The 18,354-nt window shown below is 50.9% G+C and overlaps 2 protein-coding genes across 2 annotated transcripts; both read left to right on the forward strand.

Annotated features, from left to right (window-relative positions):
• Window positions 1-2,080: 2,080 nt before the first annotated feature.
• Window positions 2,081-3,486, forward strand: LOC309414877 (uncharacterized protein; the record flags this gene model as incomplete). The annotated part of the gene is made up of 3 exons (XM_082012256.1): window positions 2,081-2,129; window positions 2,799-2,918; window positions 3,332-3,486. The coding sequence occupies 3 exons, from the start codon at window positions 2,081-2,083 to the stop codon at window positions 3,484-3,486; spliced, it is 324 nt and encodes a 107-aa protein (XP_081868382.1).
• A 4,059-nt stretch (window positions 3,487-7,545) lies between these two features.
• On the forward strand, window positions 7,546-17,618 carry LOC309414873 (E3 ubiquitin-protein ligase TRIM7-like; the record flags this gene model as incomplete). Its single annotated transcript, XM_082012252.1, has 7 exons — window positions 7,546-7,977; window positions 8,761-8,856; window positions 10,255-10,485; window positions 12,639-12,661; window positions 13,247-13,362; window positions 14,201-14,236; window positions 17,104-17,618. Exons 1-7 carry the CDS (start codon window positions 7,561-7,563, stop codon window positions 17,616-17,618), a joined length of 1,434 nt encoding a protein of 477 aa, XP_081868378.1. The 5' UTR covers window positions 7,546-7,560.
• Window positions 17,619-18,354: the final 736 nt, after the last annotated feature.

An 18,354-nucleotide genomic window follows, 5' to 3' on the forward strand; every position in this document is an offset into this window, starting at 1 on the left:
AGGAGTTGATCTTGGCTTCATGCTTGAGAAAACACGGGTGTCATCTGTGTTTGTGCTGTCAGCACAAGAACACCTGCATAAACATTGTGTTGGGTTGGTACAGGTGAAGCCAAAGACTTGGAAATAACTTGAAGCAGGTAGGCAGGTTTCTTGGAATCGTGTCCTAATTAAACATGTCATTACTCAAGGCCGCAACCATGTGGCTTAAACCCTCTGGAAAAGAGATCTGACTGTGGACGCTGGCCTCCATGCTCTGTTATGAGCCACATTTCTCAAGCGCATGTGGTCTATGAGTTGTGTTGGTTCTTCTTGCATTGAGCAAGCATCCACCTATGGGGGTTGTCAGCTGGAGTTACCTGTGTCCCATCAAGGCCATGGCACAAGCTTGTTTGCTCCATGTGGAGCAGTTCACACAGCTCTGCCACCCGTCTGTGTTTTCAAGGAAGCCAACAATCCTGGTCCACAGGCACCTTTGGCTTGGAAGGGGTGTGGGAAGAGAACGTTTTGGTTGTTCCCGGTTCCTCAGCTGAGGAAAGGCTGGATGAGAAAATCAAAATGAGAAAAATACAGGCAAGGAGGGGAGAGAATGGGAAGTGTTGAAATACTTTTCTCTTCTGTGAAGTCCCACCTGCAGGCTTAGGAGAAATGGGCTCCAAGATCAGGTGAACATTTCCCAGCCCTTGGGTTTTTTTAGTTTCTTCTCTGCTCCATGAAAAACTGCACCCAGTGGGATAAATCAATGTGATTAAACATGATGCTGAGGAGGGAGAAGGGGGTAAAGAAGGGAAGAGGGAGGGATTGTTTTTTGGCAGGACCCCCAAATGGGCTGAGGCACATCCTTCTACCCCTGTTGCTGGTGCTATTGGTGGAGGAAAACCCAAATTAGCTGTTCTTAAAAGGGGACTTGTGAAGGTGCTGCCCAAGCAGAGGAGGGCTGTAGGCTTACTCACAGGTCTAGTAAAACTGCCTCTCTGGGTCTTTCCTGCAGAGTTAACCCTGGGCTGATGCAAAGTTGGGAGCTGGGGAGGTTTCTCTGCACAAAGGGAGATTAAAGGGCCCGTGAGCCTGTAGACTCGCCCACGTCATGGATGACTCCATGTCCTGGAAGGGCTGTCCGGGCTCGGTGAGGACCGGTGTTTGCCCAGGTGTGGGCAGAAGCATTGTTCCCACCAAACAATATCTCCTGGTGGCTCTGAGGTCGTTCAGGTCCTGGGTCAGCCCAAGAGCGGGAGAGGAATAAAGGCAGCGGGGACGCGTGGCCGGTGGGTGCTCGGACCTCGGAGGGGAGAAAGCAGAGTCTGGTAAGGGACCCTCTCTTGGGGTTTTGCTTTGGGACTCTTCTGTGTCTTCCTTCGGTGTTTCGTGTCTGCTGGCACCACCCCAACACGCCCTCTTAAATCTCCCGGGGAAGAGTTTCCACTTATTTTCTCATGAATTTCCTCCTCTTCCCTATTTTTTTATACTTGTTAAATTGGGCATTTTGCAAACTTAGCACCAAATTTATGCTTTCGGTGAGAAAAATAGTGGAAACAGCCCATTTTTTGGCAGCCCGGCTAGCTCAGTCGGTAGAGCATGAGACTCTTAATCTCAGGGTCGTGGGTTCGAGCCCCACGTTGGGCGTTCAAATTTTCTTCCCCTCATTTGCCCATACCTGTTTGCCTCTCAGTTACAGTCATGGGCGCTATGTCTAAGCCGAGAGGTGGAAGCATGTTAGGAAATAAAGAAATGTGGATTTTCTTGCTCATAAGGTCATTTGTTCATTTAGGAGATTTATACCTTGAGGACATGGCTATTAAATTAAGCAGAAAGGTGGAATTGTCTGTATTTTGGCTTGCTTAAGGTGCCGGAGGATTGTCTAATAATGTGCTTTAAGTTTCTCTGCTTATTTTGCCCGGAAGGGACATCACAAGCACCTGTACTGTGAGGTTTTTGTCTGAATGGTTTTCCCCCTGCTAGAAGGTTGATCACTGAGGAAGCTCATCACAGGGATTAATACACTGCCTGAGCCATCCTCTTTCATAGGTAACCCTGTGCTGGGCTGAGGTGCGGCTGGAAGTCAGGATCTGTCCCCTTTCCCAAGATGAAGGTTCTCCTTGTGGGGCTGACCCTTGTCTTGTGCATTGGAGTCGGTAAGAGGAGGCTCATAGTTAAATGGGATTTAACGAAGGTCGGGGGAATATCTGACGGTGGCCGGACGTGCCTTGCCAAGCTCTTGAAGTCTGCAGTGCTGTTGCTGCCGTGTGAGCTGGGCGTTCTCTGCTCGGGGTCTACAGTCAGTGGAGGGAAATCTCTGCAACCGTTTTCATCCTTACATGAATGAAAATGACTTTTCCACTCACTTCCCGAGGGAGTTGTTAGACCCATAGAGATCTCCTCTGGGCCAGGAGCTTCGGCTGTAGGTTGCTGGATCCTGGGCTGGATGTGCACTGCCCCAGACAGCTGTTGCGATGGTCTTGCTGTGGATGAGCCCCATTTCAGCTGGACGAAGCCCTCCCCAGAGTCCACGTCCGCATTTATTCTCTGTGGATCTGTAGTTTGCTTTGTTCGCCTAAGGCCATGGGTGTCTCCAAAGCTCTGCCAAGGAAGGGTTAGGTGTCCATAGGCATCACTTGCCTCTCCCCAACAGATGAGGGCTCTCGTTACTGGGTCTGTGAGTGAAGGTGACACTTGGTCCCTTCCCTGGTGGGCTCTACATCTCCTCTGGGCTCACCTCATCTCATCGCAGGGGCATTTGAAGCGAAACTCCCTGTGGCTCTGCAGAGCAGAGCCCCAAGCTCGTTGACTTCTCTCTACTGCAGTTGAGGCTCTTCAATGCAAAGTCTGCAAGTACAAGATCCCCTTCGTCGGATGTTTCCGGGGAGCGAATGAAACTACTTGTGAGCGGAGAGAGAAATGTGCCATCATTAAAACCTCCCTGGGTATGTAGCGGGGGGGTCAAAACCATGGTTTTTCCTTTGGTTCAGTGGAGGGTGTCCCTGTCTTTGGAAGACCAAACGGTTTTGCAGAATGAATGCAGATGCAATGATGAACCTGATGTGGGAAAGGGCTAATCCAAGGGACCAAATTCCTGCTCTCGCTGGAGGTTGCCCTATGTAGGGTTAAAAAAAGGCCCTTTTAGGGGAAGGAGAGGCTTCTTCTGTCTCCCACAGAAGTCATGTGAGTTGTGTCTGTGTGGGCACACGCCTCACTTATCTCTTTCTCCTGATTAAAACAAGCAAGGTGTGACTTGATTTGGGGGTGTTGTTTAAGGGACTCGTTTCTCACCTACCTTCAAAGTCCCCCGTTGAATATTCATTGGTTTAGTGCTCCTTTCTTCTAACCACCTCTGCAGGGAAGGTGACCCTTTATTACCAGCAAGGCTGCACCTCTGTGATGAACTGCGGCCGAGAACGGGCATCCGACGCAGAGTCCCGCCTGACGTCCCGGTATTCCTGCTGCGAGACGGACCTCTGCAACGAGGAGTGGGATGAGGACCCCACAGACTAGCCTGCAGCGGGGGCAGAGCTACCAATGTGGTCCAGCCATATAATGCTAGGAATCCTCAATTTAATCTTGAACCATTGCCACCCTAAATTAGGACGGTTGGACCCACTCTGTCTGCGGGGCTCCCCTATGCATCTGACCTGATTTTTTTGTTGTTGTTGTTTCAGCTCTAGCAATAAACCTTCAGGCTTATAACTGGCAGCTGAACTTGGCTCGCGTGCATGTTTTTCCTTCCCCAGATGGACGCTCCTATTAACAGTCCTGCAGACTCTGCATTCCTGGTGGTCTGGACGCAGCTTGTGGCCCTGAACATAATCCTGCTACTAAAGCCCCAAGGGCAAGCCAAGGTTGCATCCCATTTTTTCCTACAGTGCAGGGCTGGGAACTTTTCACCAAGGGTTGTAAAGGCGAGCATCAGGGAGCTGCTGGAAGCCAAGAGAGAAAGGATGTGTATAGCTAACAGATATTAGGTATTTATTTCACCTGTGCTAACCCAAAATGCCCTTTCTAGTCAACAGGAGTTGAGTTGTCCATCCAACGTAGACAGTAAATGGTCCTTCAGGAGGTACCAAGCTCCTGCTCTTGACTTCAGATGAAACCTAAAGGCTCAGCTTGATCAGGTCAGGAGACCTGTGGCTGCTGCCTGCTGGCCAAAGGCCCTGGAGAGGAGAGGGCAATGCATTAAGGGCAGTTTTAAAATAAGTGGGCTGCTGCTTTTTTTTTTTAGCCTCACCTGTATCTTTGAGCCTATGGTGGGAGAAGAAACCACACTCATAGTGTGGGAATTGTGTAAAGGTAGAGATTTTGCTGTTGTCACTGTCTGGTATAGGGGAATGGGTATTTTTGACTTTTTCTGTCTTACTGCAGCACAAGGGAGAGGGCAAAAAAAAGGTTTGTTTTGCCTGATGCATTAAACTGGGAAGCTCAATGCTGCAAGAAGTAATTTAGCTAAATAATAGATCAGATTTTTTTGACGGGCGTTAAAAGCTCTGTCTGCACTGGGCAGCAGAGGGAAGGGATGCTGCTTTTGATGCTTACCCCGAGGAGTTTGTTTTGCAGATAAATTGATGGCTGCGGAGATTCCTACGTGGCTTGGGGCTGTGGGGGCTTCACGTGCGGATACAGGCGTCTTCTGGAGCCAGGTTCAACCGTCAACCTGCTTCTGGAATGAGAAGCTCGGAGGAGACCCCTTCCAGTCTTGGGACTGAGCCCAAATCTCCATCCATCCAGTTTTGGGGAAGCGGGGGGGAAGCCCAGTGCAGGGCAGTGGCTGCTCGCCTGTGTCCTACCTGGCAGCGCAGGCACGAGAGCTGGAACGTGCTTGGACTCTCCTACCATGGAGCAAAACCTCAAAGGACAATGAGCCCCCAGATGGTTTGGTACCAAAAGCCAGTCCTGCAAGAACCAGAGTTTTCAGGGTTGAATTTCACTTTTTTTTTTTCCCCCCCACCCCCTTCTTCCTGCTGATTTGGATGTCCCAATGTCGTCTTATCCTAAATAAGCCACCCGTGGTAGGTGGGAGATGTCCTGCGGGAGGTCCTTCTGCCGCCCCAAATATGAGTTGGGATGGGGGTCATTCATCGATGGCTTCGGAGGAGGGATGGAAAGCTTCACTCCTTCCTGAGCCCCTGCTCTTCTGGAGGGAAAGATGGGGCATTGGAGAGGGTTAAAGGGCTGCGGAGACCCCGCGGAGAAGGTCTGGGCTGGGAGACAGGTGGGGGGAGGCGCTGGAAATGTGACCCTGGCTCTGGGCAGGGAAAAGGGCTTTGGCACAGAGGAGGAGAGCAGAGCCGGGGTGGCTGGGAGGAGGAGGAGGAGGGAAGGAGGGCAGTGGGAGCCCAGGATAGATGCAATGGGGGAGGGGAAGGAATGGTAAGTGAGATGGGGTGGGGGGATGTGGCGGAGGGGACAAATGGGGCGACCGAGGGCTGAGCAGGAGCTTGAGCGGCACCGAGATGTCGGAGGCGTCCAGGGCTCGGGCCGGTTTCCTTCATCAGGGCACGGTGGAGCGATGGCCGGGGGCGACTTCCCGCTGGGACCCCTCGGCCGCCAGGCTCGCCCCCCACCTGCCTCCCAGTAGCACCCTCCCGACGCAAAAGGTTGGGCGATTCGGGAGGATGCCCCTTTCCTACGCCTCCGCTCCGAGGTACGTGGGGTCAGCTGGGGACATCGGGAGGGTGGGGGGATGCGCTTGTCCATCTGTCCAGAGGTTGTCTGTCCTTTTTTCTTCCTATACCCACCTCGTGCTCTCACTTTTCCCGCTGGGCTGCCCTTTCCTTCTCTTGAGGGGTCTCGCTTTCTTTTTTTCTTTGCCACTTACGCACCTCTGGGTTGCGCGTGGACTTCTCTCCAGCTCACAGCCCACCACCTCTTTCTGCAGAGATGTGGTGGAAAAACGTATGCACGGCACGGGAAAAACACATAGTTTGTGTTTATTTACGGATCAAGAGGAATGGAAAGGGGGAAAAGCAATTTCCCTTCCACAGGGAGTAATGTGTGTTTATAAATCTCTACCAATTGGAGGAACAGGCACGGGGTGGAAATGGTGGTCTGCAGAAAAACTGCTTTTCTGTAGGGAACTGCATACACGTAAATGGATATATATTGCATATATATGCACCTATATATGAGTCTGAATATATACATCTAAATATACATATTCTGCTATTTGTCTGAGTCATTTGTTCCCTGTTATTCTGATCGCAAGCTAATGTGGGTCACGGCAAACGCTGGTATTCAGATTTTATTTTCCTGTGAGAAGATGAGAGATTCCTTTCCAAGCCCAGAGCTGTGTTTAAACTGACCTGGAAAAGCTCATTTCTAGTCCCACATGAGCAAGTCCGGCTTAGCAGTAAATGCATGCCCGGAGTCTGATGCTCCTGTTTAACAGATGCTAGAAAAGGCAAATGTCAGGAGTGTTAAAGTTAGGAGAGTGGTTCAAGTGGAGGATGGGCACTCTGCCTCGGTGTTCTTCCTCCAGCCGCAAAGGTACCGGGATGAACACATCAGAAACCCTTTGCAACCCCCTGGTATCAGGACACCAAGACTAGTTTTGCGAATATAACTCTTCCAGCATGACCTCTGGGGTGGGGATTTGTCTCCTCATGGCTCCAGATGTCTCCAAGGGATGGATCTCAACTTGGAGATGTCAGCTCAGCTGGGCTGACTTTGAAACCAGCATTCATGGGTAGGAGCGCTTGATCTGTTTTCAAGTCCTCATTAGGAGAAGATTAATTACTCTCCAGCAGTGCCCACATGTCTCTGGTGGTAATGCGACACCCCCCAGTAACTGGTTGACTGTCACTCGCTTTATCTCTCTTCTCCTTCACAAGAGCTTTGGTGAGCTGCTCAGGTGGAGGCAACCATATTATAGGCACCCCCCAGCCAAGGAAGGTCCTCCTATATTGATTGTCATTCCTGTTTGATGCAAGACCTCCAAAGCTGCATGAAATGTTTTTGGAGGGCAAAAGGTGTTTTTGAGATGCAGGACCTCAATCCAGAGGTTAATCTTCATGGCTTTGGGAAACTCTCACCCCCAGATCTTGATATGGGCTTTGCATCTGAGTGTATTCCCTTTCTCCTGTTGCTTTTTATGGCTCCTGTTGAGCTGTGGAGCTCAACCAAGTCATCTGAGACCCCAGCTGAAGCACTGAGGGCAAAATGGATCTTTAAAGAGAGCTCGGAGAGTTACCTGGATCACAGCCTAGAGCAGCTGCTAAACACAAGCCTGTGGACTCAGACCTTGCATTTAGCACCAGGTCAGCCAAAAAGCAATGAGACCCAGTTCTGGTGGCCGTATCCCAAAAGATTTCCCTTTTCCCACCTCCCTCCTTGCAAAAAAAAAAAAAAAAGAAAAGAAAATGGGGGGGGAAAGTGCTTTCTATTTCTTCCACCTACATGTTCTCCCCTAATGCTGAGGTCTTCGTTCCCAGTTTAAAGAAACCGGACACTGCAGAAGTGACCTCGGGCAGCGGGCTCATTCCTGGAAGAGGAACGCCCACTTGGGGCTGGATGCCAAGCATTCATGTTCCGCGTCCAGCCCCGGTGAAATCAGTCCTTGCCCACAGGAGAGAGGCCATGGCAGCGGTGTTTCTGCCTGGCAATCTCCAGGATGAAGCCACTTGCTCCGTCTGCCTGGAGTTCTTCAAAGACCCCGTGTCCATCGAGTGCGGGCACAACTTCTGCAGGGCGTGCATCGTCAAGAGTTGGAAGGACCTAGAGATGGACTTCCCCTGCCCGCAGTGCCGAGAGGTCTTCCAACAGAAGAGCTTCAGACCCAACCGGCAGCTGGCGAACATGTCCGAGATCATCAGCCAGTTCGCCCTCCGCGGGGCCAAGGGTGCCGAGGAGGACGGGCTCTGCGCGAAGCACAGGGAAGCCCTGAAACTCTACTGCAAGGATGACCGGAGAACCATCTGTGTGGTGTGCGACAGGTCCCGGGAGCACCGCCCGCATGCCGTGGTACCCGTCGATGAGGCGTCCGAGGAGTATAAGGTACCTGTCTGTCTGTCTGTCCTGAGGAAGACCCCTCCGGGTCTTTCTGCCTCCCGGCGGCACGCGTTGTGCCGCGTCTTTGTGCTCGCCCGAGTCTCCGCACGGTCACCCGGCTTTCCCATGCTCAGCCTTGTGCTCAGCTGCCCTGCAAAGAGCCAGTTGCTGCTTTCTAGCTTCCCAAAGATCCGGAAAACCCCTCTCCCCTCCAGATATGCAAAACCCTCTTAGGCATTCGCATCATCTCTGCAGCGGGGGAGAGCGCGGCATTAAACACCGGGCAGCCAGGAGGCTTCGAGACAGAGCTGCTGCTGTGCGAGCTCCTGCAAAAGCCCTGGGCTTGAGCCACGCAAGCATCGTGCTGCAAACGTTACCTGAGGGCACCCACCTCACCGGCGGGGTAACAGCTGACCGAGCGAACGCCCACGTCTATTTTAGGTCTGGGCGAGCATCCAAAGATGGGTCTAAGTTGATTAAAGCCGGGCTGAGTTTTGCGTGTGCCGAGAGCGACGGTGGGGGAGGCGGTAGCAGCCGCTGATGAGAACGGCGGCTCTACCCTTCCCTGGCATCCTCCGCCTCCTTTCGTTACGTGGGCTTGTGGTGGTCCTTGGGGGTTGCAAATGTGGGTGCCCGGGTGAGCGTGCCCCTGAGTTCTCCTTGCAATCCTGCTCGTCTGCGAGAACAAACCGCGCGCAGGCAGAATAACGTAGCAAAAGAAATCAAATGCAGCAAAAGAGAGAAAGGAAGAAAAGCCACCAAGAGCTTCTTTCTTTTTTCTGTTCCCAGGAGAAAATCCAGGGGCGCTTGGATTTCCTGAAAAAGGAGAGGCAAGAGCTGCTGGAGTTTAAAGTGAATGATGATAAGAAAACCCAGGAGCTCTTGGTGCGTGCGACACGGTGGTCTGGGGTGGTGGGGTCGAGGGTCCGGGCTGGGACATGTGGAGGGGGTTAGGACCCACCAAGCCATCCCATCTCCTCCTTCCCACCGCTCTGTCAGTGCTCGAAAAGGGGAGACGTCTGTTTTTCTCCTTCCTTCACCATCAGGGTTGGCAATACATCAGCCAATGTCTTAAAAGACCAAAGTGACGGGTGCTGGAGCACCCTTGAGAGCTAGGCTGGCTGTAGGACTCTCCTCCACCCTTCCTCCCTCTTCCTCCTCTTCCTCAGCCTGTTGTGCCTGAGGCAGCAGAAGGCAATGTTTGCTGCAGGAAAGCCCCCTTCTCCGCTGCCAATAACCCCTCCCAGACCATCGCCCCCAAGACAAGTGGTTCTGAGTGGCTCCTGTCCCCCCCTACTCGGGACAAACACCATCAGGCCACCCTCAAGCCATGTTTCTGCTCTACCACCCCCGTGCAATAGCGTTATTCCCACAACCTCCTGTTTTTTTCCAGCTGGCAGGGCTTGAAGTAGCAGCAGCCTGCCAAGAGCCGTGGTTTCGTACGTGATGAAAAGGCAGAGCGTGAAGGCCTGTTTTTTTGAGGGCCAGGTGGACCTGCTGGACCTGTGCTGAAGGGCAGTGTAGAGTGAAGCAACTAAAACACATCCGACCTTGTCTGTGCTGCCAAGGGGTGCGTTTCCTGGAGCAAAACGTTCCCTTTTGTCCCTGGGCTTTGTCTCAGAGGGGGCTCGTTGGTCTGCTGGTGATGACAGCCCAAGGAGGAACGGGGATGTTGGCAGAGCTGATAAACAGGAGATCATGGCAGGGCAGGGACTGGGGTTTATCTGAGAACACAGATGTCCTGAGGAAGGGAGAAATACTGCTCCAAATGGGTGCTCCTGCATAGAAACTTCTCCCAGTTTGGGTGGTTGTACCAGCAGATGATGACTCTTGGCCACCGGTCCTCACCTCTGCTTCCTTGAGTGCTGCTTAGCTCCCCACCAGCCCAGGGGAGAAAAGGAAAGCCTACGTGCCCAGTGTAGAAGAGAAAAACCACCCGAGATCTGCTGTGGAAGTGAGGCACCTGCCCCAGATGTGGTTTGGTACCTCTTCCCTCCATGAAAGGATGCGGGGACGTAGCTGCAATAAAGATAACGGCTCTTTGTGGAGTAACTGCCCATGGCCTTTGCTCTCCCATCCCCACCCCACTCCAAGGTCTTCGTGCAGACGTGCCACATGCAGTATCTCCTCACCCCTCCCCAACGGAAGGCACCCAGTCTCACAAGCAAGCCAGGCAACAGCAGCAATGGCACTGGCAGGTGCTCCAAATTCACCAGGTGGCCCCTCTCCGCCCCAAAATCATTGCACCAGCTTAAAACCCTCTTTGCTGTGTTTCATTCCCAGAAAACCATTGAGAACGAGCGGCAAAAGCTGCTCGTGGAGTTCGAGAGGCTGCGGCAGTTCCTGCACGACCAGGAGCATATCCTCCTGGGGCAGCTGGAGAAGATGGAGAAGAACATCGCCAAGAGGCAGAACGAGAACATCACCGACCTCTCCAAGGAGATCACGCTCCTCAACAAGCTCATCACAGAGCTGGAGGAGAAAATCCAGCAGCCCATGCTTGAGTTCCTCAAGGTGAGACGTTTGTGATGAAATGAGTCTTCAGGTCTGAGTCCTGACCCTTCATCCTTTTTTAACATGTTTCTGGATCCTGGAGAGGGGTTTTGAGGATAAACATCTCTTTTTTTGTTTGTTTTTTCTCCCACTTTTAATGAGCAGATGGTGCTCGGCAGTGTCTGAGTGCCCTGACCTCTGCTACGCCAGCAATAACACACAGCAGCTATGTCTGGCTCAGGAACATCCTGAAGCAGAGGTGTGATCTTCATATTTAACAGCCTCTGATAATTTTTTCATCCAGAATTTGCCTGGACCTTTCTAGCACCCATAAATTCCCGGTTTTAGGTGGTCCAAACCTGAATTGGACCTTGCGTGAAGAGCCACCACAGTGGTATTGGCTAGATCCTTAAACCAAGCAACTGCTTTTGCAAATCCAGGTCTCGATGGGTTTGCAGCGCTGAAGGTTCGTGGCATGCCAAAGCACAGATGTCCACTCCTCCAGCTTAAAGGCGTCAGTGAGGGCTCGGGGTGGCGTTGAGTGGAGAGGCACGCGGAGCTGGACGCAGCAGGACAAGGCTCCTTTGCCAATTTTCGCAGTGGAGTCCTGGCTGCGGAAGGTTGGCCGGGACCCGAAAGCAGAGCCGGGTTTTCAAATCAAAATGAGCTTATTAACCAAGCTGGAAAGTATGAGGGAGAGAGCAGATGGAGCCCAGGTATGGATTGCATTGCGAAGAGAGCAGCTGGAGCCGATCCAGCCCTCCCTGTTACCCAAACCCTCCTTCGCAGATGAAGTGGGGCTTGAAAAACAACCCCGAGCTGCCCACCCCAAAATCAAGCACTCCTGTCCCCCACTGAACTGCAAAGGGCTAATGGGCGACCTTCTTTTAATTGATGATGTTTTGATTAAACTAAGTAGATTGAGCTTCTGGTGCACGCAGAACCGCACGGGGTTAAACTCCCTCCCAGGCAGCATTGAAAGAACTGTAAATATTTGCAGATGGTTTCAGCACTTGGCTATGGGTGAAAATTCATTTCGTGTGGTCTTTGCTCAACCTCCAGCAAAAACGATCCTGTAACAAGAGGCGATTTATTTTATTTTTTTCTTTAAAGGTCGTGTTGGAAATTTGTAGCCAGCTCGAGTCCTTTTCTATTCCCCGGGGGTGGGCATGGCTTTGTGTTTCCTTTGACTTGTGTCCAACGTGCTCACCATAGTTTATGCCCTTCTTTACATTATTTTAAAGGCGTCAGAAAGGGCAAATAGTGGCGTGGACTGGACTGAGCATGGGTTCCGTCTCGGTGAATTTTTGTCACATCACAATGAGTTGTTGTGGGTATTTTAACCTATCATTTACCTCCGTAATTCACCCTTAATGAGGGCAAATCATTTCCACTGTCGGGACACGCGTCCCAGGGCAGGAACAATCACCCCTTGGAGGAACCCTAAATGTTGATTGACCATAGAGTCCAGATATTGTGGAGACATAGATGTGCAAGTTTAAGGCCAGCTTTCTAGGTGGCCGAGTTATGGTGCATGATGTCCCTTTGGCTTTTAGGCACGTGGATACCTGCAGGTGTCCTTCTGTAGCACAAGACTTCACGTGGGAGAGGTTGATAGGACCTTCTCAGAAGTGGGAGACCAGCAGAGAGACCCTAAGAGCATCTCAAAGGCTGCCAGATGCCTACACCTGGGTTCACAACAACAACGGTTGAATAATGGAATAGGAAACAGAGATTTTTGTAGTCACCGCCTTAGAAGATACTCCCAACACACCTGGGCAAGACCCTGGGCAAGACCCTGGGCAAGCTGGCATGTTTTGAGCAACGGGTTGGACGAGAGACCTCCAAAGGCATCTCCCAACCTCAACCACATCATGACTGTATGGGTCTAAAGCTGCGATATTGTATATAGGACCCCTTGGAAGGCTTGCTCCCCCCTCCCGAAGCAGCTGGTTGCTGCAGACACGGGGCAGGGGGACTTGGTGGGACTGTGGCCTTCCAAAGCTGAAAGCAACCATCTGAGTCATGGATCCATGCCTGCTTATTGCAGCGGTAAAGGATGGACACCCCGGTTAGGTCTGATGAAGGGAAATCGCTCATGTGCTGTCTGAGCCAGGGGAGACACGGCACACGTTGCACAGGGATTTCACTCGGTCTCTCTTTTTCCTTTCTAGGATGTAATGAACATCATAAGCAGGTATGGAGCACTGCTTCTCCCCTCCTTTCACGCTTTTTTCCCCCACCAGCACTGTTTAAAGGTCAGTCTTTGAAGCCCAGATGCCAGAGGGAGGCACTGGGGTAGACGGAGCTTGCCTCCTACTCGGTGCGAGCCCTGGGTCTCTTCCAACCTCTCGGAAAACTTAGCGTTATCACCACGTCTTTTCCTACCAGGTTGTTTCTTCAAAGGTTAAGTGAGACCAGAAACCCCAAGTCATCTTATTTACCTGATATGCAATTCACCCAGGGCAATGGTTTAGGCACCACTTGAGCTCCAAAAAGGAAATTTAAGCTGCAGCAGAAGCAGCTGAGCAGGGGTAACCCAGCACAGACACCCTTTCCGACCACCAGCCGAAGGGTTTTTCAAAGTTGACACGCAAACCCTGGTGTCCTCAACCCAAGGGGCTTGAAATCCCAACGTGATCCTCGCAATGTGATGCTTAGAGCACTTGGACAGACTGCTGGTGGGATGGGGTGGGAGCATTGCACGCTGCCAACTACAAATGAAAAAGAAAGAGGGAGAAGAGCGATGAATTTCTTACTGTTTTCACCTTTTCCTTTGCAGAAGCGATGACGTGAAGTGCCAGAAGCCTGTGCCAGTATGCACGGATATGAAAATGCACATCTGCAATTTCTCCCTCAAGACCGTCGTCCTTGAGAAAGTCTTAAAGAAATTCAGAGGTACGTGGAAACGAAACCGGAGGGTTTAAAATAGGTCTGGCCTTTAGCAGGCATCGGGGGAGAAGGGATGAGGAGTGCTAGGGATGCTGCGGATGTCTCGAGGTCCCTCAGCACATGCCTGGCCAGCAGTACCGAAATAGGAGAATAAATTATGTTGGAAAGGGCTTCTGGAGATGTGCACGAGCAGGAGGAGACGCACCCTGCCGGGCTGCCGGCAAAGGAGATGCAGGATTTTTTTTAAAGAGGGAAAAACCTGACCCTGGCACATGGATTTTAGCGCAACAAAGCCTGCGATGTTGACATCTCCGATAGCCTGAGGCCGGGAGAGCCAAGCTTTGCGTTTAAAAACCAGCCCCTTGCAGAAATGCAGCAAAGCCACGAGATGGTGCTGAGAGATCCGGAAAGGAGGGCAAGCACCAGAAAGAGCGGATCTGGAAGAGAAAAATCCCTAAATGCAAACTATGCCCTGGAGCAATAATAGGCTTAATGTATTGTGCTAAAAGTTTGAAAATCATAATACAACGAGGAGAACAACATATGGCAGGGCATGATAAATAAGGCTTAAATAAATCCTGCATTCTCTTGATGTCCAGAAGCTTTTTTTTAAATAAAAATTGAAATTTAGCAGGAATTTCCCCTGTCGCTTGTCCCCGTTGCACAAGCTGGTGGGAGCCGGCGTTGCTCCATCCTTAGCTCTTTGTGCCTGTCGAGTCTCATGTTGTCAAAGACGGCGCTTTGGCCACGTGGTGTGGGTGTAAAGGTCTTTGTAAAGGAGATTTTTGTGGTTCCCTCTGGCTCTCTTCGTGTCGCCATTTACCTGCCTGCCTTTTCTTTTCAGAAAACCTGCAGGATGAACTGGGAAGAGGTGAAAAAGGTAAAAGGAAAATATTTAAGACGTAGCGCCCTAGAGCAAAGACTTTAAATTGTGGTTGTATTTTGCAAAGCCAAAAAGAGGGGGAAAAAAGACACTCTAGATTCTTTTTTCTTTTTTTTTTTGATTTCTTCTCTCTCGATGATTTCCAGATCCAGCCTGTTGAGTTCGAGAATCAAAAGACGATTTTTCTAGCTGACGCCGGGGATCTGACAGCTAAGCTAGGTCCTTTCTGCCTGTTTACACTTAACAAAACTACAGTGGGGAACAGAAAGAACAGATATTTGAACCCAAAAATGCATTCATACCCTTTCAAGCCACAACTTGCTTAAAGTCTGCCAGATTTGCTCTGTGGCCCATGGTCAGGCTCCTATTTCCACCAGAGTTTGGGATGGAGGGTGTGAGCGCTCCGTAATCTGCTCCAGTGCAAAGTCAGATGACTTAAATTCTGTGAAAAGCCGTTGAAATCGTGGCTATGGGCAAGTGGTTGCTTTCAGACCGTGCACTGGTGGAGAAGACTCGCTCACCAGCTCTCTGGAGTTGGCAGAGGAGCGAGTTCGCATCCGAGGTCATGAACCTGCAACCAGCAAAACTAGCTGGGTTGGCCCAGGTTGACTCTTCCAATGCTGGATGAGCCTCTTCTTTGCTTCACCAGTGGCAGCGAGGACAGGGGAATGCCACTGAGCCGGGAAAGCACAACAGTGGGCTCCGCGGTGGTTCTGTCACCAGCTCGATCCCCCCGACTTTGTGCTCTGGTGGATGCGGGCGACGGGCGGATGCTGTTTAATTCTGCCCCCACCCTCCAGCTCCCTTGATGTGAAGGTTGCCTAGCCGTGTCCGGAGCAGTCGGAGTTACCAGACTCTGCTCGCGAACACCCCCGGACACCCCTGGGAATTGCCAAGGTGTTGGCAAAGCGAGAGAAGAAAAGCTGGCGACCAGCCTTTAAAAGCAAACCGGCAAAACGACCCTCGCTGCATGTCCCCGGTGGTGTGTGTGCATGTCTAGAGGTACAACCTGGCTGGTGCATTATGCCAGAAAACCCTCTGAAAGCAGACTGGGCCACAGCCTACGCTGCAGAGAGCTGGGGGGTCAAGGGGTGACGAAGGGACCAGCCAAAACCTTGCAGCAGCCGTTGAATCCCACTCCTCTGACTGCCTCAGTTCATCTTTTCCGAAAGCTGTGAATGCTCTGATTATTTTTTTTTTTTATGTGATGCCTCAGATCCTGGAGTAATTTTTTTTTTTTAAATCAAGCTAAATCATCATTCACAGCCCCTGCAGCTGAGTTGAAGCTCAAACCCAAATCCTAATGACTCCAGCAGCTGGAGACACAAGAGGAAGGAAGGAAAACACCTTTTAAAGAAAAGGACATTTGCTCATCTGTTCCATTTCCCCCAACTTTTGCTACTGAACACTTCGAAAACACCTGTCTCTTGGTCTGATAGAACAGTGCAAAATGCAGGAGATGTTATTTTAAAGCCAATCTCCCCATTTTGGGGAGGAACCTGGTGCTTGAGCTTTGAAGGAAAAAAGGACCTACCCTTTCCTATGGTTGCTATCACTTTTCCAACCCCTGTGAAATACCATCAAGCTTTCAATGATGTCATGGGTCTTTTTGGAATTCGCATGCAACTTTCAGGCCAAAATCTATGGGTTTTGAAAGAGCCTGAAGACATGTAGCTAGATAAAGCATGGTGCAGCACCCAACACATTTCAGCTGCGAAGGTCCCATCTTAGATTCCCCCAAAGGGTCTCGTTTGTTCCCGGTGACTTTGCTGACTACAACCACAATTTGAGGTCACTAACATGTTCACTGTTTCCTTTGAGCCTGATTTTGGAAGGGGAAAAGATGTTGGTATCAAACTTCATCTACATGCATGTTTCTTTTGGGCTGTCCAGATGTGCTCTGGTGTGTAAAGATGCCCTTAGGTCAAGACTTTTCATTAAAGCTTGTCACTGCAGGGTAGTCTGGGGACAGATATAAACAATTTATGGTCTGAGGGTCGCATATACCCCATATTGTGTGTTGTACGTTAGATGAGCCAGAAACAAGAAGGAAAAAAAAAAAAAATCCATTTCTTTGGGGAAAAAAAGTCTCAATCTAAGGTCTATTTTTACTGTATGTAATTGCTAATTATTTGCATGTGTGTTTATCATGTTCTTTGCTCCTAATGGCCCCATGTTGCTGTAACCCATTTTTTAGCAGCAGCAGCAGCATGAGTTTTGCCCTCCCTTGAAGGGAACTGGGGTGTCAATGTGGGAGGACAGATGAGTCCCCCCCTGCTCAGTTTGAGGGGTGCTGGCTGGTGGCATTGCTGAGGGATTATGAGCTAATCAAAGAGCCAAAGACTACGAGGCAGTTCTAGGTCTCCCTCTAGGACACCCTGAACCAGATCTTGGTCCTCATTTACCATGATTTGCTTAGCTGTGGTGTCCTTCAGCTGGTGGGGCTTAACCCCAGTAAGGATGTGAAAAGGTGAGGTAGATGCTCATCCCAGATCTTCACGTGGGACCTTCCCCACTCACTTCTGAGTTTCTCATGCTCGTAGCTTGTCCCTGTGTGCTGGTAGAGAGGAGCAGCATATTTGTTACCAGCTAAAATTGCTCCCGTTAAAAGTAGCCCCAAGCCTCCAGGCTTCCTGCAGAGTCAGGGGGGAGAGGAGGCACCTCAAAGCCAAGCCAATGTCTGAGCTTGGCTTTCCTTCACCACAGACTCTCCAGGGAGCTGAAGCGGAGCAGTTATTGAGATGGGCATGTGATTATTGGTGTTGGGATGTGGTTCAGCAACTGATAAAAACAACCCCAGCTTGGGCTTTTAGTTGTTAAAATTCTCACTGAGTTACTATCGCTGTCACTGCTGTCATCAACAGAGGACCTGACCCTGGACCCCGATTCAGCAAACCACCTCCTCATCCTCTCTGCAGACCTCAAGAGCGTGAGGATGGGCTGTAGGAAACAGGAGCTGCCTGACAACCCCAAGAGGTTCGACACGAACTCGCGGGTGCTGGCTACCACAGGCTTCAAGTCAGGAAGACATTACTGGGAAGTAGAAGTAGGGGCCTCGGACGGTTGGGCCTTCGGGGTGGCCAAGGAGTCCGTCAGGAGGAAAGGTCTGACGCAGTTCTCCCCTGAAGAAGGGATCTGGGCGGTGCAGCAAAATGGAGGTCGCTACTGGGCGGTCACCTCACCCCAACGCACCCCGCTCTGCCTCAGCCAGAAACTCAATAAAGTCAGGGTGTACCTGGATTACGAAGGGGAAGAAGTGTCCTTCTACAACGCTGACAACATGCAGCACATCTTCACCTTCAACGTCGCCTTCCAGGAGAAGGTGTTCCCTCTCTTTTCGGTCTGTTCCACCGTTACCTACATCAAACTGTGCCCCTGAGACTTCTCATGGGCTTCGCTGAGGACCTGTCTCCATGGTCTTCACTGGATGGTGCCTGGACAGCAGTGGTGGGCACAAGAGACTCTCAAATCAACCGTGCAGCCTGGTTCGTTGCTACATAGGCAGGAAGATAGCTGATAGACGGGTAACCAGGTAGTCGGGGGAAAAATATCACAAGGAGGATCTTCAGATCGGTTTGAAGCAGAAAAGAGCTCTTGAAATTACCAGCAATGCCCAGAAGGTTGTGGTCACCGTCTTAAATCCAGCTCTGAAGCAGCTCACCCCTTCAGCGGGAAGGAAACCATCGGTAGCTGGTTTGTGGCTCCACATCTGATAATGGACGGGTATTTTTCCTTTCTTGTGTAGATCTAAAGATCCATTTTAGAAATAGTGGGAAATTTTGGAGTGGACCCTCCACCCCTTCAGAAGCGTCAATGACTTAAAAATTAAATTTTATTTAGCGGATAAATGTCCTATGGGAAAGGTGTAGGGAGCGGCACCGAGCAGAGCGCTTTGGACATCCATCCGAAGCCAGAATAGGCAAAGCTCCTCTCTATTTGCTTGGCTCAAATTAAATTAGGAAGTTTTGCTCCTCCTGAAATGAATTTAATGGGGATTTTTCACATTTGTTTGTCGCTCCCAACAAACTGCAGTCACCACCTCCGTGCCAAAAGTGGAAATCCTGCCCCGCTCACAGGTGCCTTCACTCCCACGAGATTTAGGAGGAGGTAATTAG

The sequence above is a fragment of the Phaethon aethereus genome (assembly GCF_964289735.1).
Source record: "Phaethon aethereus genome assembly, chromosome: 33".
Taxonomy (NCBI): Eukaryota; Metazoa; Chordata; class Aves; order Phaethontiformes; family Phaethontidae; genus Phaethon; species Phaethon aethereus.